This window comes from Monodelphis domestica, chromosome 4, assembly GCF_027887165.1.
Source record: "Monodelphis domestica isolate mMonDom1 chromosome 4, mMonDom1.pri, whole genome shotgun sequence".
NCBI lineage: Eukaryota > Metazoa > Chordata > Mammalia > Didelphimorphia > Didelphidae > Monodelphis > Monodelphis domestica.
Window position 1 is genome coordinate 400,521,360 of NC_077230.1, and position 22,876 is coordinate 400,544,235.

General features: G+C 40.8%; 2 protein-coding genes across 8 annotated transcripts in view; one reads left to right on the forward strand and one right to left on the reverse strand.

Annotated features, from left to right (window-relative positions):
- NMNAT1 (nicotinamide nucleotide adenylyltransferase 1) overlaps positions 1-22,876 on the reverse strand; it is an 87,884-nt gene that overhangs the window by 49,300 nt on the left and 15,708 nt on the right. The window contains exon 1 of one of the 3 annotated variants that reach the window (XM_056795803.1): positions 2,616-3,070. The exons of 1 other annotated variant lie outside the window; for it this stretch is intronic. In XM_056795803.1, the coding sequence (XP_056651781.1) occupies positions 2,616-3,070 (455 nt within the window). Of the gene's footprint in view, positions 1-2,615; positions 3,071-22,876 lie in introns of those variants that run through there. One more of the 3 variants, XM_056795807.1, reaches the window with a different exon arrangement.
- LZIC (leucine zipper and CTNNBIP1 domain containing) lies at positions 2,759-21,534 on the forward strand. 5 transcript variants are annotated; one of them, XM_007491602.3, is made up of 7 exons: positions 2,759-2,886; positions 9,816-9,950; positions 14,587-14,722; positions 15,027-15,125; positions 16,887-16,982; positions 18,044-18,125; positions 21,146-21,534. In XM_007491602.3, the coding sequence occupies exons 2-7, from the start codon at positions 9,850-9,852 to the stop codon at positions 21,268-21,270; spliced, it is 639 nt and encodes a 212-aa protein (XP_007491664.1). In that variant the 5' UTR covers positions 2,759-2,886; positions 9,816-9,849; the 3' UTR covers positions 21,271-21,534. The 5 variants fall into 5 exon arrangements, with proteins under 5 accessions (XP_007491664.1, XP_016277630.1, XP_007491663.1 ...); XM_016422144.2 differs by lacking the exon at positions 21,146-21,534 and adding an exon at positions 18,610-20,727; XM_007491601.3 differs by lacking the exon at positions 2,759-2,886 and adding an exon at positions 3,002-3,129.

Consider the following 22,876-nt stretch of genomic DNA (forward strand, 5'->3'; position numbering starts at 1 on the left):
GGAAATGATATTTAATATTGATTCAAAAACAGAATGGAAGGGTTTTTTAAAAAAAAGTACATTCTCAAAGACATAGTAGAATCATTCAAGTTTGACCAGAACAAAAACTCAGTGATGTCCAGAACCTTGTTAGTCAGAGAATCTTAAGATTTAGAGCTAGACCTAGGACATCAAGGCCTAACCAAAGAACTGCTTTCAAATTGCCACAAATAGCCCTTAACAATGAGGAAGAGGTGAGCAGAGTACAGGTAGCACAGTTGGACAGAGCACCAGGTCTGGAATCAGGAAGATCTGGATTCAAATTTGACCAAAGACGCTATGAGACACACAGCTACATGACCCTGGGCAAGTCAATTCACCCCAACTGCCTAGTCCTTGCTGCTCTTCTGTCTTAAAACTGATACTAGGCAAAGGTTTAAGAAACAACAAAAACAAAAACATTGAAATTTCCTATCCATATTGTATAACTGTTTACATGTTGGTGTTCAGTCAATATTTCCTTTATAAATTTTGATGCTAAGACACTTGAGGCATATCAATTTAATTGGTTTGCTGTTTATGGTTCCTTTTGGCATAATTTAGTTTCCTTTTTTAAGAATTAAAAGGGATTTTTATGTAAAAAAAAAAAAAGAATGGGAAAGAGACAAATGAGTATAAGAAAGCTCATGTGAAAGACATTTGGAGCCATAAGACTTTCTGAGGGTCCACTTCTGCTAAATGCATGATCTTGAGGCATGCTTCTTTCCTCTTAGGGATTCAGTTTCATCACTTGTAAAAAGTAAGGAAGTTACACATAACTTCTTCATATAAAAAGTTATAGTAGAAAAAGTCCTAAACTGATAGTCAAAGGACTGATCTGCTGCTTCTTACTCCCTCCAAGTGACCTTGGACAAACTTAAAACTTTTGGGGTCTGTTTCCTCTTCAGTAAAATGATAAAGTTAGATTAGATGACCCCAAAGATCCTTTCTAGATCTAAATCCAGACTCCTCAAATTTTGTCATTTCTATTTCCACAACATCTCTCTTTCCCATCCATCCTTCTCTCTCCATTCACAAAGCTAACACTCCATCTGGCACCTCAACTCTTCTTTCCTAGATTACTTAAAAGGCCTCCTAATTAGCGTTAGTGTGTCTATTCTCTCACAGCACAAAATAAGTGCTTAAGAACTGTTATCTGTCTCCAATCCAGCCTCCACACAGCTGCCAGTGATCTTACTGATGCTCCTTTCCCATTTGATAAGTTATGGTGGCTCCTTTAATCTATAAGATCAAATATAAAATCCTCTGGCATTTAAAACCCTCTACAACCTAGCCCCTTCCTATCTTTCCAGTCTTCTCTTTTTAAAAACCCTTACACATTCAGTACTAAGTATGAGTTCCAACACAGAAAAGTGGTAAGGGCTGGCAATGAAGGTTAAGAGCCTTGCCCGGGATCACAGAGCCAGTGCCAGAAGCCAGATTTAAACCCAAGATCTCACATCTCCAGGCCTGGCTTTCGACTCTCTGGGCAACCCAATTGTCCTCTTTCTAGTCTTCTTACACTTCTCTCCTTCATATGTTGTCTCCCAAACAACTTGCCTTGTATTTCTATCTAGCAACCCAGTGTTTTTGCATTGGTTCACCCCTGTTCCTGAAATGCTTACTCTTCTCCAACCTTTGGAATCCCCTTGTTTCCTTCAAGTCTCGACTGGAAGAAACCTTTCCCAATCTTCCCCAACTCCCACTGCCCTCTCCCCCAAACTAACTTTGATTTCATATATATATGGCAGCTAAGTGGCTCAGGGAGAGGAAATAATTCGACCAAGATCAATCAGGAAGGGGCAGTGATACTGTCAGCTAGGTGCAAAGTGGATAAAGCACTAGGGCTTGGAATCGGAAAGACAACTTCACTGAATTCAAATCTGACTTTGGACGCTGACTAGGTGACCCTGGGCAAGTCACTTTATCCTGTTTACCTCAAATTCCTCATCTGTAAAATGAGCTGGAGAAGGAAATGGCAAACCACTCCAGTGTCTCTGCCAAGAAAACCCCAAATGGAGAAATAAATGGAAGAGTCACACGACTGAACAATTTTGAATATGTGTATATATCTTACTTGTATCCTAACTTGGATTGCAAATTCTTCAAAGGGAAGAGTCTGGTACAATTTTGCCCTTGTATCCCCAATCGATCAATCTGCAAGCATTATTATAACGGCTTCTATAGAGCAAGAAAGACCTAGGTTCCAGTCCCACCTCTGACACTTATTGGCCGGGAAATCCCGGTCAAACGACAATTTGTGCTTCAGGCACCTCTAAAGCTGTAAATGGAATTGAAGGGGCACCTGCATTCAGGCCCTATTCCCTACTAGCCAAATAATGTATCAAGTATCTACTAAGTGCCAGGAATCGTGAGAAGCGCTGGGGTGGAAGCGCTGTGTACAGAGAAGTGAATGAAGCGACTGCCTTCAAGCTTCTTCCTCTCCACAGAGCCTACTAGGTTTAACAGTGCGCGCATTCCCATAAGCCCGCCGCTGATTGGACAGGGGCTCTTGCGCTGGATTGGGGGAATGGGGTCTTCCTGGTCTCCCATCCGAACACGTAAGGAGACGCATCTTTCAATAAAGACTATCTCACCTCAGTAGAAGGCGGCAGCAGTAGCAGTAGCAGTAGCAGCAGCAGCAGCAGCAGTAGTGACGGCGGGTCCTAATCCTGCCAGCCCCAGTCCGGAGGTACGAGATTGCTACCTCTACACCACCATAGCCGCAAGAAGACGGCCGCCTTTTTATTGGCTGCCTCGTTTCTTCTCTGGCTGCCCGCCGGAAGTGCGTCAGCGCACACGCGCAGGAAGCGGGCCCTGCCCGGGATTCCCTCCCCGCTCCGGTGACTGTCCGGCTCGAGCCTTCAGGTAGGCGGGGCCGGGGTCGGCTGAATGGCCCGACCACCGGGGTTTTGCGTTTCCTCCAGGCTCCCCGACCTGGAGTTACCCCCGAAGCAGGGTCCTCCCCCCGGGTGGTCTGAGGCAGAACATCCGGGGGGGGGGGGTTTGGCGGGAGAACCCGAAAGGCCCATTCCCTCAACTCGACCTTCATTCTCCCGCCTCCATGCCTTTTCCTAGCCTGGAGCCCATACCCGGGACCGCCTTCCTCAGGTTTTGTTCGCTCCGTCCAACGTTTTTCCTCGTGGCACACTGGAGGTGGGATGGGGGCGGTGCGTGCTGCTGTATCACCCCTTACCAGAGGGCAGGGACTGTTTAGTTCTTTTGGTCTTGCCCCAGGCCTGGTGCTCCGTTTGCTTCTTTTAACCATTCTTTAATGTCTTATGATATCGTGTATTGGTTCCAGGCAGAAGAGCGGTAAGTGCTAGGCACTGGGGTTAGATGACTAGTCCAGGGTCACACCGCTAGTAAATGTCTGAGGCTGGATTTGAATCCAGATCTTCTCGACTCTAGGCCCAGTACTAAACCCATTATGTCACCTATCTGCCCCAGCCCATAGTAAATGCTATATAAGAGTTAGCTGTTATTTATTATTTGTAAAAGGGTTTTAGTAACAGCACCTACCTCCCAGAATTGTTGTGAGGATCAAATGAAAGAATTTTTGTAAACTAGTTAGCACAGTGCCTGACACAATAAGTTAACTAATTTAGATATTATTATGTGAACTAAGGTAGAAGAAAGAAGCTTTACCTTTGTCTTGAGGTCAGGAGAGTGATGTTAGATAAATGGGAGGATCAGGGTTCAACCACTTAGTTACTTGACATTTTTAGGGACATCTATATGAGGTCAAAACTAAATTTTAAAGCTGGAAGGAACCTTAAGATTTTATAGAATTGGGGGCAGCTAGGTGGCTCAGTGGATTGAGAGCCAGGCTTGGAGTAGCGAGGACCTGGGTTCAAATATGGAAGTTCAGGAACTTCCCAGCTTGTGTGACCCTGGCCAAACAATTTAACCCCTACTGCCTAGCCCTTACTGCTCTTCTGCCTTGGAGCCTATACAGGGTATTAATTTTTTTTTCATAGGGTTGTCAGCTTCCTGGCTTTTTATCTCTTCCTTTGCCTTACCTATCCTAAACCATTTTGTTTGGCCTCATTGCAGCCTTGAATCACTCCACCTACTTATCCCAGACTGGTGCTCTGATCTCACTTTTCTCTCTTTAGAATCTTTTGTTTGCTTAACTAGTTCAATGTTAACTTGTACTCTCCCCTTAGAAGTCTTGTTCCTTTTTCTCTTCTTGTATCTATTCCTTCATCGCTTTTATTCTTTCCCTGGTAGAAGAAGTCACAGGATCCAGTCAAGTGGACCATAAACATACTGTGTGCCTAGTACTGAGCTAAGGGTACAAAGAAAAAGTGGAAATGATTCCTGCTTTCAAGGAGCTTACTTTTTTTTAAACCCTTACTTTCTGTCTTAGTAACAACTCTAAAGTCAAAAGAGCAAGGACTAGGCAATTGGGGGTTTAGTGACTTGCCCACAGTCACACAGCTAGAAAGTATCTGAGGCCACATTTGAAACCAGATTCTCCCATCTATTCACTGTGCTACCTAGCTGCCACTGAGGTTAGATTTCTGTAAGAGACAACTTGTACACGAATGCATCCTAAGCAGATACTAGGTAACCTTTGAGGGGTAGGCCCTACTAACTAGCCTGTGGGAGAACCAAGAAAAGCCTGCAAAGGTGAGCTTTGTATAACACCCTTACAACAATTAGTTCATTTTAAGCTGAGAGGACAATCTAATTGTTACTTAAGGTTCACTTGGTTTTTCTCTGTTTTAACTTAGGTAGTTCATTTTAGATGAAAAATTCTGAATTAAGTCAATTTCTCAGAGTCCCTAATTAGGGAAATCCCTAACACTTAGGCAATGTTCAAGTTCTTTGTCTAACCTTATATTTTATCTCCTCTGATTAATCCCTGGCCTCTTTGTGTTTCAGGCAAAATTCAGTTTCCTGGTAACATTGGGGTAACTAAGCAGCAGGTTATATTATAATGTATTTGGATAGCCAGTCATGGGAAGAGCAGGGTAAATTGGAGAAAGAATTGAGACTTATTTCAGCCTGAGTCCAAAATGCCTATAGAGCTTTCACTAATATCTTCCATCTCCACCACAGTCCAGGGTACTTTGCTCCTCAAAGGTGTACATGCTTGCCCCAGCCTTTTGAACTCCTAAGGATCTGTCCCTCCAGTTCTATGAGGACTTCTTGCTTTTGTACAAATTACATAAAAAGTGATCTAGTCTCACACAGTGCTTTTGATTCAGTCAGTCAATAACCATCTAATAAGTGCCTGCTATGTGCCAAATACTGTGCTAAGCACAGGTAAAAAAAAAACTTACAAAAAAACGTTTTTATAAAGCATAGGTTTGACCATTTTACATCCCTTTTCAATACATTGTGTTGGCTCCCTCTTGCCTCTAGGATCAAATATAAACTCCTTTGGCATTTAAAGACCTGTACACATAATTTCTCTACATGTTCTGCAGACCAGCCACACTGAGCTCTCTCACCCATCCTTCTATCCATCCCCCATGCCTACTTGTCACATGATTTTTTCCTGTCTTAGAATCCATTGCTTTATTGAAGACTCAAATCAAGGAGCCCCTTCTGCTAGAGATCTTTCATGGTTCCCCAGCTATGGGTGCCTTTCCTTCAAAGTTATCTTGTACCTAATTTCTATGTGTTTTTTACCTATTGGTATATGTTCATGATGTCTCCCCACAAGAAGATCCTTGAGGGCAAAGATTGGTTTCCTTTCATCCCTGTGTTGCCATGCTAAACATGGTGTTTGACACATGGTACATGCTTAATTAATGCTTTTTAACTTATAATCTTCATGGTTGTGCTCTCTTTGCCTTTCTCTTTTTTCCCCCAACTCTCTGGAGCATATGACACTGATAACTACCCCTGACTCCTGAACACTCTTTCCTGGATTTCTGTGACCATTGCTCTGTTTTGGTTCTTTTGACTCCCTTTGCAGCTTCTGTGGTTATACCCTGGGTGCCCTGGGCTCCCTCCTCTGTACTTCCTCTCCTGAGAATTGCCTCATGAAACCACGTCTGTACTTTTGCCTTCCATCAGTACAGATTCAGCCTTTCTCTCTCCCGAGTTCTATTTCTTCCTGTTCAGCTGCCTTCTGGACTTGCACACCCCATCCCAGGTTTCTCTAAATCAATGTGTCCAAAACAGCTTATTTCTTTTCCCCTATAAATCCATTCCTCTACCTGTCTTGCTTATTTTTATTCATAGAAATATAGTCCTTCTAGATTTTGTGGTTTGCAACCTCAGTCCATGTTCCCCAGATCTAATCAGTTGCCAGGTCTTGTAGATGCCACCTTTTTTTAAAACCTTTACCTTCCATTAATCAATACTAAGTATTGGTTCCAAGGCAAAAGAGTAGAGTGGGTTAAATGAATTGCCCAGGGTCACACAGCTAGGAAGTGACTGAAGTCAGATTTGAACCCAGGATTTCTCATCTCCAAACCTGGCTATCCACTGAGCCATGTGGCTTCCCCTACATAATAAACCCTTAATAAAAATCTTTGATTAACTGATGCTAGTGTAGCACCCTTACAATAAAATCAAGGAATTCTCTTCCTCCCGATGCCTTTGCTTATATTCTTTGCTCTTTCCCTCCTTCTTGCCTATGTAAGTCCTTCCTTTTCAAGCCCAGCTGAAATGCTTCTTCAGGAATTTTCTCTGGTCATTAATGACTACCCACCCACTCTAGATCTAAAACTTTGTTTTCTCAGTCTCTAATTCATTGAATACTGTCACTATTTTTAAGTTTAGGTCAGAGCCCAAGTTTCCTCCATCCTTTCTAAAACTTCCAGTGCCTACCTAGCTCTGTGCTCTGTATACTTAAATAGGCACTTAAATGCTGACCATGATTTATCCAAGTCCTTTGTACCCAAGCTAACCCTTTCCCATTTGTTTCATCATCATAAATGGCAGAGTTTTATAGCCAGAAAGGCCCTTAGAGGTCATTGAGCCTATCTGTAGCTTGATTTATTACAAGCACTGTAGGAGATTCAAACATTGAGCTGTTTGAATGAATGGATCGCATTTGTTGGCTCCAGAGCAAGGCTTTCCAGAAGATTAAAAACTCATAGTCTGAAGTCCTAAGGAATAATTTCTCTTCTTAGTGACTCAGAGCCTGATGACTTTGCAAATTAAGCCAATAGGCACTAGGCAAGGATCTCAGAGCAGAGACTGTGGCAGTTGTGATGCCCTCATTCAGGCAGTTACTTCAGAAAATCAGTTTGGGGGTTTTGGTAAAAGTTGTAATGCTTTTGCTGAATACTAGGGGGTGCTCTTGAATTGCTTTCTTATGGATCATTCTAGATAGAAATAGTTCCATCATCTAATTCAAGAATAATAATAGCTACCATTGGTAAAAAGGTGCTGGAGTTTCCAAAAAAAGTTTTCCCTGAAATTGATTCAGGAAATTCAAATATTGATCCTTTAAACCTTTTGCCCATAATGCTTCAAATTTGGGCAGACTTTTCAGTTTCATTCCGTAATTCATTAATATCAACAAATGGAGTAGAAAATGTACATTTCTAGACACAATGTACCATATGTAGTAGCTATAACATTTCTGCATTAGTTTGACATAGATTACCTCACAAATTGGTGCAGGGTTAGTGCAAATTTTTTTAAGTTCACGTAGAGAAAATGGATTTCAATTTCAACAGTTTTGATTCAAGTCTCTTGATTTGAATTCCCATTTCTAATCTACCTAACAAGACATATGGGATCTGAGCTTTGCCATTTCAAGGATGACTTTTATAGGTCACTTAACTCCTGTGAGCCTGAGCTTTTCCATCTGTAAAATGAATTAGTTGGAATACATAGGCTCTCAAGCCCATTTTAGCTCCATATATTTCTGAAGCTCTCTCATGTACATAACTCTCTAATAAATTATTCATGGAGATTGCTTACTATCTCAAAGGGGGGGGGAGGGGAGAGGAGAGAGGGTTTAGGGGAAAGGGAGGAAGATAATCCCAGACTCAATATTCTGTGAAAAATGTTGGAAACTTTTTACATGTAATTGTGGAAAACATTAAATTTTTTTTTTAATTCATGATTTGGTATTTTATGTATTTTGCTTTATTGCAGTGAGTTCCTAGAATATAGATGTAAATTCAGTTTTCATAAACTCAGCCAAGTCATTTTATCAGTTCCACTATGAAGAGTTACTTTCATGCTTCATATCTCATTACGGTTATCCTTTCCACATGGCAGGGGCGAGTGGCATAGCACCCTCATGATTTGGAAAATCTATAAAATTTTTTGACCCTTTATACTAGAGAAATCTGAACTTTTTCTTTTATGGGATATTTATTGTACCTTATTGTAAATTTTGGGTTAAATATGCCATTCTGGGTTTCTAAACTTTTTCTGTGTTGTCTCCTGGCCTTTGCATTTCATTTGTGGCAAAACTCCCCCCAAATTCCTCCCTCCATTCCTGCCTCTTTCCCTCCCTTTCCCTTCTTCCTTTTTTCCTTCCTTCTTTGAATCAGTACAGCAAAGTGATAAGAGCTAGGCAATAGAAGTTAAGTGACTTGCTCAGGGTCACACAGTTAGGATTTAATGCCATATTTGAACCCAGTTTTACCCATTTCCAGGTCTGACTAGATCCACCTAGCTTCCTCCCACTTGATTTCTTTGTTTTTAATTTTAATTTTTAAAATAATTACATGTAATAAATTTCCACAGAAGTTTTCCTAAGTTATATGATCAAATTTATCTCCCTCCCTTCCCTTCCCCATCCTAGTGCTGGCAGGTGTTTCAGTCTGGGTTATATTTGGATTATCATGCAAAACATATTTCCATATTGTTCATTTTTGTGAGTAATCTTATAAAACCAAAACCCTCAAACATATACCCAAATAAACAAGTGAAAAATTGTATGCTTTCATCTCCATTCTGTATCCCAACGAGATTTTTTTGAAAATGGGTTTGTACAAAAATATAGCTTCTCTTTTTGTAGTGGCAAAGAATTGGAAACTAAAGGGATGTCCCTCAATTGGGGAATGCCTGAACAAATTGTGATACATGATGGTAATGGAATACTGTTGTGCTATAAGGAATGATGAACAGGATGATCTCAGAAAGAACTAGAAATACGTGAACTGATCCAGAGTGAAATAAGCCGAACCAGGAGAGCATTATACATAGCAACTGCAATATTGTGGAAAAATCAAATGTGATAGACTTTGCTTTTAAAAGCAATACAATGATCCAGGATCATTCTGAGGGACTTATAAAAAAGAATGCTATCTACTTCCAGAGAAGGAACTGTGGGAGTAGAAATGCAGATAAAACATATGATTTATTACTTGTTTATTTGGGTATATGTTTGGGGTTTAGGTTTTATAAGATTAATCCCTTACAAAAATGAATAATATGGAAATGTATTTGTGATAATGTATTTATAACCAAGATTGAATTGCTGGTCAGCCTTGCTGGGGGGAAGAAGGGAGAGAGACAATATGGATCATATAACTTTGGAAAACTTATGTGGAAATTTATTTTTAAAAAATTTTAAGAGTATGCATTAGTTTTTCCATTTAATTTCTTATGCCAACACTCAATATGATGGGGAAAGTTCTGATGTGGTAGGGATAATTGTGTTTTATTTTTTTTTCTTCTATAAGTGGGCTTTATTTTTGCCTCAGATATTCAACCCTGAATTCTAGCCTTAGCATCCTGATTTCTTTCTTGCTTAATTAACTCTTTAAAACTTTATTTTCCATAAATGATGATAGGAATTACTTAGGTAATGTTAAGTTTAATGCATATGCACAATTACTCTGATCAATTTTGTTCTTATTTTCTAGGTGCATTTATTCAGCTTTCTATGAAAAGATTAAAATGGCTTCTAGAGGAAAGACAGAGACAAGTAAATTAAAACAGAATTTAGAAGAACAGTTGGACAGACTAATGCAACAGTTGCAAGATCTGGAAGAATGCAGGTAGTATTAACAAAATTTCACATTATTACAATGGAAAAATGTCAACTCCTAAAACTAGATCGTAAGCTATTTGAAGGTAGGAACATAGTACCTGGGCAAAGGGCATAGTAGAGAAAGTCCAGAAAACCAAGAATGATGAAATAACTTAGCCAGGTATCTTCCTTAAAATGGTATCTCTGGAGGGAATCTGATATTTCTTCTCTGGGAGAATAACAGGAGGAGGCACAGGGGTGTAGGAGGCATCTCATGTGAGAAGTCCAGGCATTCAGTGAATTTCCAGGGTGAAGAAATCTCAGACATTTGTCACTGCTATGGAAAAGCTCCACCTTCAGTAAAGATTCCAGTCATAAATCGAGGTGGATTATAAAAAGCTTTGTCTTCTCATTGACCCATGTGACTTGAACCATCACATCTACAGAAAGCCACTCCTAATCTCATTCTTTGCCAGGAACCATCAAAGACCGTGCTGTTTGACATTGTCACACATGGAAACTGGGAAAGCAGCCCCCAGGAAAGATGAGGTACCCATTCAACCCCCCTGAGTGACTTTCCTTATTAACATCCTCTTATTATTGGAATTGCTATGATTATTATTCTTACTTAGCCCCAGGAAGAATATATGAGAGCAACATGCTTGCAAGGTTAATACAGATGTCCCACTCTGTCCCCCCAGAGTATCACCAGGAGATCCCACTTACAAAGTTAAACCCAAGAATTCTTATGTACCCACTTAGATAGGACCCTCTTTTCTAGGCATAAAACTTCTGGCAAATCTGTGCTCAAAATTTCTCAACCTAAAACTGGGCCATGTTGATCCTACCCTTTGACCCTGCACTTGGCAACAGTGTTCTTATTGACTATCTCCTTAGGCTTCACGTCTGTTATTAAGAACTATGGAAACATGTATGTTGAAAATGAAACTGTGTGCCAAGTAGATATGTGACCATGAGGGTATAAAATAAAGCCAAGCCTCAGTCAAGGTGGAGCAGCTTTTCCTGTGAAACCTGTGCTGCGGGTTGAATATGAAAGCTATGTCCCATGGGTTCGGACCAAGGACACAAGTGATACCCAGTGGAATTGCGCGGTGGCTATGGGAGGGATGGCAGGAGGAGAGGGAGGAAAAGAAAATGATTTTTGTATCCAAGAAGTAATATTTGAAATTGACCAAATAAAATAATGTTTGGGGGGGGAGGCTATATCCCATTCATCATTCTGCTGACACCGCCCCACCTCCAAGACCCCATCCCCTATGGGAGGCTGGACCCCCGAAGCAATTCTTGAATTCTATTTTCCATTTACAATGGGGAACTGCTAGGTGTGTCTCCCCCTGAATAGCCTGTAAAAATCTTAAACCCAATAGGTCGAGAGTAGAAGTCATCGTCTTCACCCGTTTCTAGTTCCTAAGGGTACTACCATTCTGCCAGTCACCCAGGTTTATAATATTGGAGTCATCCCTTTCCCTGATCCCATTTAATTATTTGCTGAGCCTTATTAATTCTGCCTCCAAAATATCTGTTATGTTCAGTCTCCTTTCTCTTCCTACAGTGTGAACTTTAGATTACTCCACCCTACTTAGTCTAACAAAAACAGGAATGTCTACACCCATACTTAAGGATTAAGTATTTAGGAGGATGGCCTATGACTGACATATGCTAGCAAATGACAAATCAGAAATAACTGACAGACCCCTGGGCTGTCCTAAGTCAAGCTTAAGCTACTATTGGTACGTGTGAGATGCAGGAAAGTGATGTAAAAACTATCTATATATTTCACGTCACTTCCTATCTCTGGGGTCTTTCGTGGAGAGGTGGCTCTGGCTGGCAGCGTGCTATGCGTTTCGGCATCTTGGTGTGGTGCCAGCTATTGTCCAGGTTTGGTGGTGAGTTTTCCTTGATACTGTACTGGGAGAAGTTGAGTACCCTAGTTCAGGTGAGGCATCTTAGCTGAGCACTCTTGGAGTTTAGGCTGATCCTTTTCTCCTTTACCTTCCAAACACTATCCCCTTAGAAAAAGCCTCTGTCTTCAAAGACCTCGTGGTGAAGGTCTTTGAACTTCCCTTGGCACAGGCCAGGTGGGAGAAATCCTATGCCCTCCTTCTCTCTCTTCTCCTTAATTCCCTCTATATTAATTAAAATCACCATAAAGTTCCAACTGACTTTTAAGTCCAACTGGCATTTAAGAAGTAGTTGTTGGGCCCTTCTCACATCTTAACTGAAATATACCACAGTATCCTTCTTAAGATTTCTCTGCTTCTCTTATCTCTTCTAGGCATACATTCTCCACATAATGCTCTCAGATGTTTGGTGGCTTCCCTTTGCCTAGAGGATGTAGTATAAACTATCACATAACATTGAATGTCTTCCATAGTTTGGCTTCCAACAAACTTTCCAGCCCTATTTCATAACACTCTGAATTCTAGCCAAACTGGACAATAGCTGTTCTCTGAATTCAGCATTCATCTGGCTTCTGCACATTTGCATTTAAGCCAGGTCTCATATTTAGAATGCCCTCTCTCCTCATCTCCAACTCTTAGAAGCCTTGTTTCCCTTTAAAGCTTAGTGTACAAACTGCTTATCATCTTCAAGAGAGGGGAGGGAGACAATGTGGATCTTATAATTTCAGAAAACATGTTGAAAATTATTACATGTAATTGGGAAAATGAAATATCTTTGGATAAAGCTTAGTGTATTCCCCTCCTTCATGTTCTTCTCTATGCCCATAATCCTTTTTCCCCTTCTTCATCTTTGCTTCTGGAAGTTCTGTACCCCCTATAAAACTCTCTTCCCAGGCCAGATCCTTCCTTCAGGAAGCTTTTGCTGATTATACTTTTCTAATACATTGCTTGTGTTGTAGTTACCTGTGTCTATGTTGTGTCCTCCTAAATGGTCAGCACCATTAGAGCAGGAACTACTTTGTTCCCTCTGGCCTAACATACTCAGTAGACATTTAAGAAGTAATTGTTAAATTGAGTGATTTTTTTTTTAAAGATTAAATTTTATTTTTAGACCCTCAATCTCTCTCTCCTACCTCCTATTTGAGAAAGCAAGAAAAACAAACCCTTTTTTACAATCATGTATAGTCAAGCAAAGCAGGCCATGTCCAAAAATATGTCTCAGTCTACCCTCTGAATTCATCATCTTCTATCAAGAGAATGACAGCATGTTGTATCTACAATTGTCATTGGTTATTATATTGACCAGAGTTCCTATGTCTTTCAAGGTTGACTATCTCTACAATATTAACATTATTGTATAAATTGTGTTTCTGGTTTGGCTCACTTCACTCTGTATCAGTTCATCCAAGTCTTCCCAGGTTTCTCCCAAGTTTCCCTTTATCATTTCTTGTAACACAGTAGTTGAATTGAATGTTCATTAATACAGGCAATAATGTAGAAACAAAGTTCCTGGCTTGGGTCCCAGAGTTATCAAATAATATTATATTAGTAATGTAAACTCTCATTTGTGCAATAGTTTATGAAGCATGTCACGTTAGCCAATCTGATAGGTGTGAGGTGGTATCTCAGAGTTATTTTAATCTGCATTTTTAAATTATAAATTATTTAGAACATTTTTAATATGACCATTGATAGTTTTTATTTCTTCTTCTGGAGGCTGCCTGTTTATATCCTTTGGTCATTTGTCAATTGAAGAATGGTTCCTAGTTCTTTGCTAACTTCTAATTCTGTAGTAAAAAACATACACCTTATCTTCCATGGTTCTCTCTATTGCTTTTTTGGTCATAAAAATCTTCTCTTATCCATAGATCTAACAGGTCACTTTTCCATGCTCCCCTAATTTCTTTATAATATCAACCTATGTCAAAATCATGTTGACCAAACCTTGGTTTATGGTGTAAGATGTTGGTCTGTGCCTAGTTTCTACCAAACTGCTTGTCAGTTTTCCACACATTTTGTTTTCATCGGTTCTCTTAATATCCTTGATCATTTGTTCCGCCAAGTGAATTTTGTTGTTTCTTTGTTTTTTTAGCTCTATAAAATTAATTCTTTGGTAATTTGTTTAGTATGGCACTGAATAAGTTTATTTAGATAACATCATAATTTTTATTATTTTATTATTTTACTGGCAGTTAATACTTTTTCAGTTATTTAGATTTGATTTTGTGTGAAAAGTGTTTTATCATTGCTTTCATATAATCCTTGGGTTCATCCTGCAGTTATTTTAAATGGAATTTCTCTTTCTATGTCCTCCTATCTATACAAAGCAATAAATAAAGATCCCAAAGATCTGACAAATATACTATTCTATATTCACTGAATTTGCTTATAGTTTCCTGCTTTATATTCAGGTCATTCTGAGTTTATCTTGGTGTAGGATGTAAGATGTTGATCTAAACCTAATCTCTCCCATACTGTCTTCCAATTTTCCCAGCAGTTTTTATCAAATAGTGGGTGACTCCATTTATTCTTATGCTTTTTAATCTTTGAGCTTTTTTCAACAGATTAGAAAATTGAAGGTCAGAGAAGTAAACTGACTTGTCCCAAGCACCTTGCCTTGTGGCCAGCAAGGCCAGACCCTCTTTGTCATTCTGTTGCCTTCCTACTTTACTAAGAATAATTAGAAGAGAACTTTCTCTAGGCCATCCTGCAAGTTGATGTGGTTCATTACATCTCTTTCAGAGAAGAACTTGAAACAGATGAATATGAAGAAACTAAAAAAGAAACTTTGGAACAGCTAAGTGAATTCAATGATTCGCTGAAGAAAATTATGTCTGGAAACATGACTTTGGTAGATGAATTGAGTGGGATGCAACTGGTAAGCATGTTAGTATTTGGAAGTAGGTTTGAAATGGAATTGTGAATGGGTGCTTTTATAAGTGTGAAATTCCATATATAACAGCTAATGTCTTTGTATATACCAAGCAAGGCAGCCAGTGCTTCTAGATGCATCGGTCCTTTCTATCAGAGCAGAGCTCTGTAATGGGAGAAGAGCCAGGGGAAAATAGCCCAGGTGGGCAGCTCTTTGGCCCCCATCAGGACCAAGAGCTGTGCTTGACTCTCATAGTCATTGAGGCACTTCAGAGATGTTCTCACAAGTTTTTGTCTCCTTGTGCTTCCAGGCCATCCAGGCAGCCATCAGCCAGGCCTTTAAAACACCTGAAGTTATCAGATTGTTTGCAAAGAAACAGCCAGGGCAGCTTCGGACAAGATTAGCAGAGGTAAAGTTTGCCCTTTAGTGGTATAACCATTGTTTGTCCCTTTCTACACCTAAACCCGGGTTTTCCCCAGTTTGATGTTTTGAGCTCTGGAAGCAGGTCTCTGGAGCTAACATTGACAGTTTTCTGACAAATTTAGTGTCATGCCTCCTCTCAATCTTTGTTCCACCAATGCCCTACATAGATGCTCTCTCTTCTGGAAAGCCTGCCCTGATTTTCCCCTCCATGAACAGCTTTCCTTCTAAGTTCGTGTATAGCACTTTGTTAATCATGTGATTTTTGTGTTGTGGCTCTAGCAGTCTCTATGGGAGGGACTTTTGATAGTAGGTTACATAATTATTTCTTAACGTATCATCCCCTTACTAAACTATAAGCCCCATGAGGGCAGTAAATAACTTAGCCAAACTTTCCCTGTCTCTTAGAAACCTAATAATACATTTGCTTATATTGGACACTATAAATACCAGAAGGTAAGGGTTTGAAAGAAATAAAAGAAAGGTGATGTAAATACAAAATTTATCAGACTATTAGGAAGGGAGAGAAAGAATCTGAATTGTAAAATGTCAGAAAACAATTGTCAAAAATCATTTCTACGTGTATGAAAAATTTTTTTCAAAAGTTTAAAATTTTACTTTGAAAAATTATGTCCCTTGTTCCACAAAAAAGAAATGACTCCCCAGAAGCTCAATCAATAGAGAGCTTCGTCATAATAAGATGGCTTCTGTCTATTGCACCCCTAAGGCCAGAATTCACAGGCTTTTCACCTATGGAGCCCCTTCTGCAACTTCTAGTGGTGAGGTATTAACTGTGTTATTACTTTATACTTATATGAAATCTCTTCTCTAAGAATCTCAAAGAACTGTACAAGTATAATTAATAACACTTAAGAAGTATTCCACTTGGGGGGCTGCTGGGTAGCTCAGTGGATTGAGAGCCAGACCCAGAGATGAGAGGTCCTAGGTTCAAATCTGACCTCAGATACTTCCCAGCTGTGTGACCCTGGGCAAGTCACTTAACTCCCATTGCCTCGCCTTTGCCGTGGAACACAGTATTGATTCTAAGGCAGAAGGTGAGGGTTTAAAAAAAAAAGTATTTCACTTGTTTTATAGATTTAAATGGAGTTGAGGTGCTTAAACCAGTTAAGGAAAATTCAGGAATTAGAATAGTTTTAAATATGTTTCAAGAGATCTGATTTCAAGTTGCCCTTATACCTGTACAGTACATTTTAGTCAAATGAAATGAGTACCAGGGTGGAGGGATAGTTGTTGTCCTTCCCATAAGACTGTTGGGCTATTAGTTCTCTACTCTAGAAACCTTGCCCTCATGGGGGCTGGTAGGATGGACACTTTATCAGTCATGGTTGTGTGCAGACCCTGGTCCTGGGTGTAGTAGTCAGCCCTAGAATAGCTCATCTTCACAAGCAAGTCATCCACAAAGTTGTTTGTTTGTTTGTTTGAAACCTTACATACTGTCTTAGAGTAGTTAATAAGCACTATCTGTCCCAAGCCAGAAGAGTGGAAAGAGCCAGGCAATTGGGTTAAGCAACTTGCTCAAGATCACACAGCTAGAAAGTATCTGAGGCCAGATTTGAACCCTGGTCCTCCTAATTCAAGTCCTGGCACTCTTCCACTGTTCTACCTCCCTGCCCCGATGAAGTTTTTCTTTTAAATCAGAACAGAAAATTGGCTTTTGTGCTCTTTGTGTTTTTGTTTCTAAAGAAGCTGCTTGAATACTTACTGTCTCCCTTGTATTTTTCCCTTTTAGATGGACAGAGACCTGATGGTTGGAAAATTGGAAAGAGATATATACACCCAACAGAAACTGGAGATACTGACTGCCCTGCGGAAACTTGGAGAAAAGGTACCACCACACCAGCATTTGGTGCTTTTAAGTACAAAAGAAAACCTCGGCTTTTTGTCCTAGAGTGCTAAATTTGGTGCCAAAGTTTTTGTATGTGATTTTACTTCTGTGGGATAGAGGGGTTAGGGAATAGCCACCCTCCCATAGTTGTTACTCCAAAAAAAAAAAAAAAATATATATATATATATATATATATATATATATATATATATATATATATATATATATATATATATATATAGAGAGAGAGAGAGAGAGAGAGAGAGAGAGAGAGAGAGAGAGAGAGAGAGAGAGAGAGATATGGAGGGAGAGAGATATGGAGGGAGAGAGAGAGAGGGAGAGGGAGAGAGAGAGAGAGAGAGAGAGAGAGAGAGAGAGAGAGAGAGAGAGAGAGAGAGAGATATGGAGGGAGAGAGATAGAGGGAGAGGGAGAGAGAGAGAGAGAGAGAGAGAGAGAGAGAGAGAGAGAGAGAGAGATGGAGGGAGAGAGAGAGAGAGAGAGAGAATATAAGTTTTGTGATAATGTTGAATGTTCAGTTGAATGAATTTTCTCATTCATTCCCTCCCTGTGGAGTGAACACTAAACCTGGACTGAAGAAGGGCTTGGACTAGAATCTCACTTTAGGCCCTTGGTGCTTGGGAAGCTTCAGCGTTAGCTCCCAGAGCTCTATAACAGGGACCATAATGCCTAGACTTGTCTTTGGGGTTATTCAAAAGACAAGAAATGAGATAGGGTTTGTGCAAAGGGCTGACCAACCCTAGATGAGGCACTGAATGAATGTTAGTTCCATAGGTCTGTACCTGTGTCCATAGTCTGTTTCAACAAAACACTAGCTGCAGTTAATTCTGGGATGGAATATTAAGCACAGTGCTGAGGCTGGATTCAGATACCAAAGCCATTGGCTCCATGCTGTCTCCTGGGAGAAGCTTCCCAGGGGTCTGTCATGTTGAGCCAAAGCAGAATTGGCAGGGGGTGGGGTGTCAGGAGTGGATGAACGCACACGCGCGCGCACACATCCTTACAACACTTCTAATGGGCTGTTTTTCCCTTTTTGGAATAGCTGACTTCTGACGATGAGGCCTTCCTGTCCACAAATGCAGGTGCCGCCCTCAGCCAGTTTGAAAAAGTCTCCACTGACCTTGGTGAGTCTCTGCCTCTCTCTGAGGCCCAAGGGTTAGTACAGCGAGGCAAACCAGCGACCCTTTCCCCAAGGGCAGTGTCAAACCCCAGTCATTGTCTTTTCAAAACCAATCTCATTTCCCTTCTTTCTCAGCACCTGCTAGGAGATACTGCAGCTCTCCTATAAGCAAGGTGTTTTCACTCCTACATACTCCCAGCACTCATGCACATGGCACCATAAGAGTGAAGCGGGCTAAAAGATTTCAGTTCTGTTTTCCCCTTTCTGTGTCCCACATCTGGAGATTGTGAAGACATTCTTGCATCCTGAGTTCTCTAGCCACAGTTGCATTATTTGTAGCTAGAGGAGTGTCAGGGTTAGTTAGGGTCAGGGGAGGGAGGTGTAGGAGGGCATTGTCCCGAAGCACCATGGCAAGGTCATGGATCTCAAGCTGTGCATTCTTGCAGGTAGCCCTGGATTGTTTATGATCTGCCTTCTTCCTTCCTTAGGGTCTGGGGACAAAGTCCTCGCTTTGGCAAGTTTTGAAGTAGAAAAGGCGAAAAAATGATGAGGAGCTGTGTAGAGTCCCTGGGCGCTGGTCACAGTACAAATGGCACATTTCTGTTTTTTTCCGCGGATCTAAAGTCATCTCTGAGAACTCTAGAGAGCCTGGAATTACCAGCATGAGAAAGGCATAATGGAGGTGTCCTCTGGCTCTGGCCAGTAATTCACTAGTGTGTATGAGTGTGGGGGGAGAGATGTGTAGTATGCATGGATGGATGGTCTCATTAAAAAACACACCAGAATCTTACCTTAGAAGAGTCTCTGTGGAAGGGACCAGAGAAAAGGGAAGAGGGAGAGTCTTCCCCTTAGAATAAATTTCTCTGAACATCTCCATTCAGGTTCCTTTTTTGCTTATGCTGATGGGGAATCAAGAAAAGTAGGAACCAGTGCTTGTTTCCCCCTGGCAGCTGTTTCCTCCCTATGCTGAATTGGCTTACTGCTTTTTCCATATCCTTAGGGCCTCTTAGGTCTTCCCAACTCAAGAAACCTCAGTGATCTTGACAGCCCTATTTCATAGGAAGAAATTTGGGCTCTAAGGGAATTAAATGATCTGTTCAAAATTAGTGGTGAAGTCAGGATTAGAACTCAGATCTCCAAACTCCTTGTTTCTTCTCTCTCCCTACTACATACACCATCTGCCTTCAGTCCCCCTGAGAATGATGTCTTTATAGAGTCTTACTCTATGCAGTTAAGAAAGGTATTTGTGAAAGCCTGGGTTTTTGGAAAACTATATCCCAGAAAAAACAGAACATCCCAGCAGCCTGTCTGCTCTCTGTATGAATGGGAACCATTGTAGCTCTGAATTTTGAGCAGGGAACAATGGGGGCCCTGTTGGTGGGAGCCTCCTGGAGTCCCCAAACGTCCTGCATTGTCTCGCCAAGGAATCAGTGGGAAGGGGCATTGAGAGGGTTGCCCTGTGTGACCTGTGGCTGTAGCCCTGGGCTCATCCACAGGGAGCTGCCACACTGCACAGATTCCTATCTTGCCCTGCTAGCTTTCATGTGCATTCTCAGCTCTTTCTCTTTTTTTTTTTTGGTCTATTTCCATTCTTGATTCTCCTTTCCCTACCTAGTGTTTTTTGCACATTCAAATACCTATTGGAGCTTTCTATGGACTTTAAACTGCTCTTGTTCATGGATGGAAATTCTGTCTTATTTAGAACCGGTCATCAGAATCCTTATTTTCTGGGGTTAGTGGTTTGTGGCTCCTAGCCCCATTTGGCTTGTGTTTTCTTCATGGACATTCCCTACTCGCCTTCCTCACCCCCAAAAGGCTATGGTAAACTGAGTAGAAACACCCAGCCCAGCTTGTTAATTGGCATCTCTGTGCTAATCACTGTCTGCTTTGGGGATCATTCCTCAGCAACAAGATTTTTAAGCTCTTATCACAGCCAAGAAAATGAGGAACAGATTTCGTCCAAACCCTCTTGGGGGTCTGTGGGGATTTGGGTCCTCCCAGATTTTTTCAGTTCAATTCATGACCTTCTGAGACATAGCTTGGCTTTAATCATTCAGCTCTCAAACCTGATTTGGGGGGACAGGGTGAGTTGTTGTTGTTGTTGTTTTAAACCTTTACTTTCTGTCCTAGTAACAGTTCCTAAGTCAGAAGGGCAAAGACTCAGCAAACAGGGTAAAGTGACTTGCCCACGGTCAGACAGCTAGAAAGTGTCTGAGTGTCCCCTCAAATGTGTTCAGACACTGATTTTCCTTTAAAATAACCGTGGTTGGACAACTGATTGAAATAGCCAGGTTTGTAGTGCCCAGAGAAACAAGAAGCCCTGAGGCCCTGCTTACCCCTCAGATGAGGGGAGATAGCTACCATTGGCAAATTTGACACTTCTTTCTCAATGACATTTGAGATGAGAGTTCCCTAAAGTCTTTGCCCAGGTGAGAACATAGTGGAAAAATTTTTGAGAGATAGCTTTTGTTTAATGGTCTGATCTGTGCCATGTACTCTGCTGGGGAGTCTGTCTTTACAAATCTGGTATTTCAATAAAGAGAAACCTTAAAAAGCTGATAACATCCTATGCAAACCATAGTCATTAAAGACTTTTCAAACTTTGACTGTTTTCTATTCATTTATATATGTCTATGCACAGGAGCATGTGTGTGTGTGTGTGTGTGTCTGGGAGTGAGAAGTGATTTCTTGTTAAAGGACAATTCACTCCCTTTGAAAGTTTTAAATGTGACTAGAACTTGGCCCTGCCCCACTAACACTGACTCATGACTCTCCAGTTATGCAGTTCCAGGTGTCTTAGCTAAAGGAATTCTTACCCCAAATCATTCCCAAACAGGCTTGATTTTAAATTAAATCCCAAAAAACTGGAAGATGAAAAAATTTCAGCTTTTTGTCTTTGCTTTTTTAACATATCATGGAAAGATTTTGTTCTATGGAGTTAAGAAGGGATAAAGGAAGGACTGGCCATAGAGAACATGGTCAGAATGTGGAGAACCCAAAGAGCTTTGCTTTTGTCCATGTTAGACCTTGGATGGTGGGCATGCTGCCAGGGAACAGTCATCAGCCAAGTACAAGACAAAACACTAAACAACGCCATCTCCTGCTCCAAAAGAGGAAAGATCGTCTTACTGGGCTTGATGCAGGGTTGAAAATTATAGAGAAAATTCCAAACTTGAGCATTGCAACAAGGACCTCCTCATCTTTTTCATTATCATCATTAATAAAGCCTGAGAACTCTTGTCATCCTTCCCCTAAGTGTTTTCCAGCATTAATATGTAAATGTAAACTATCAGCATTCCCATAGACCTCCCAGACCAAGCTGTACAATATAATTGCTTCCAGTCTACACAGCCCTGGAAATGGGAAGGCTTGGGGCCTTGGAGAAGAATGAATAAATAACTCAGCAACTAGGATTTCACATTTCTTTTGTTCTGGAAATAGATTTTAAAATCCCAGTTGTCTGAACTCTTCCTAACGTGTGACCTTCTTATTTCATCACCCTGCTGCTGGATAAGAGATTTCTCCTGCTCACAGCAAATTAGAATAAAAGCACTGTTTAAAGGGCTCCAGACACAAGAAATAGAGACAAATGCACCCCCAAAATGAATGTGGGTGCTACTGATCCAGGCAGGCAGAGGACCAGGAGGATGGAGAATAGTAAGATTGTTGCACAGAAGCTCTTGGTTTACCTTGTGGAGATCTGATCCCTTCTATCAGAAAACTAGTTCCAAATATAAAAAGCTCAATCATAACCCAAACAACTGATAAAGGGCAAGGAGGCCCACCCTCCACCTCACCCCAGATGTACGAGGAGTTATGAGACAACCAAATCTGATGTCTCCCCTTTAGTTCTGGGAGAGTTTCTTGTGAGAATTATATAGCAGTCCTGTAATCTGTGACTATCAAACAATTGTGACTGAACTTGAAGCCCCCCCCCCCCCCCCAAGAAGGCCTTGGGGCTACTGTAGTTTCATCACAAGCCCGAATTTCAACACAGGCAGTGATGCACGTCTTGGTTCATTTTTCTTCCTGCTTCTTCTTACTCAAAATTGTCACCATCTAATTCATCCAACATTTATTAAATGCCTATTGTATACAAGGTATACTGCACATTGGAAAACCAGGCAAAAAAGGGCCAAGTAGTTCTTGCTGTCTAGGAGCTTCTGTTATAGAAGCAGTCTGGGATAATGGATAGAGGTGCTGGCCTTGGATTCAGCAAGACAAGTTCAGTTCCTGTCTCTGATGCTTGTACTTGCAGTGGAACCCTAGCAGGGCCATTTCACCTCTGAATCTTTTTTTTTCCTTTGTAAAAGAGTAATGTCATCAACTGTTGAGAGACTCAAGTAAGAGAATGTGGCAAGTGATTAGAAAATTTTAAAGTACTATATTTGTATCAATTATTACATTTATTGAGACATGGGATAGAGAACTTCCCTATGTGACAAGAAAATCTAGGGATGGGGAACAAGGAGAAGGGAAAAAATTTGTTTTTCATCCATTTCAAATTCTTTAAAAATGGTCCTAAAGCCGAGAGGGGCCTTTGGCTCATATGAAAAATTAACATTTGCTCCATGTAGCCCAATGTACCCCCAGCACTTGGAAGCCAAGGTGAAATTTGAGACAGTTACCTAAATGAAAGCCAAAAGACCCAGGCAATTCAGATGAAAGCAGATATTGGCCTAATGCGAATAACTGCCTCCATTTTGAACTTGCCTTTGGCAAGTAGTCTTAGAAATTTTGGTGCTTTTACTATTC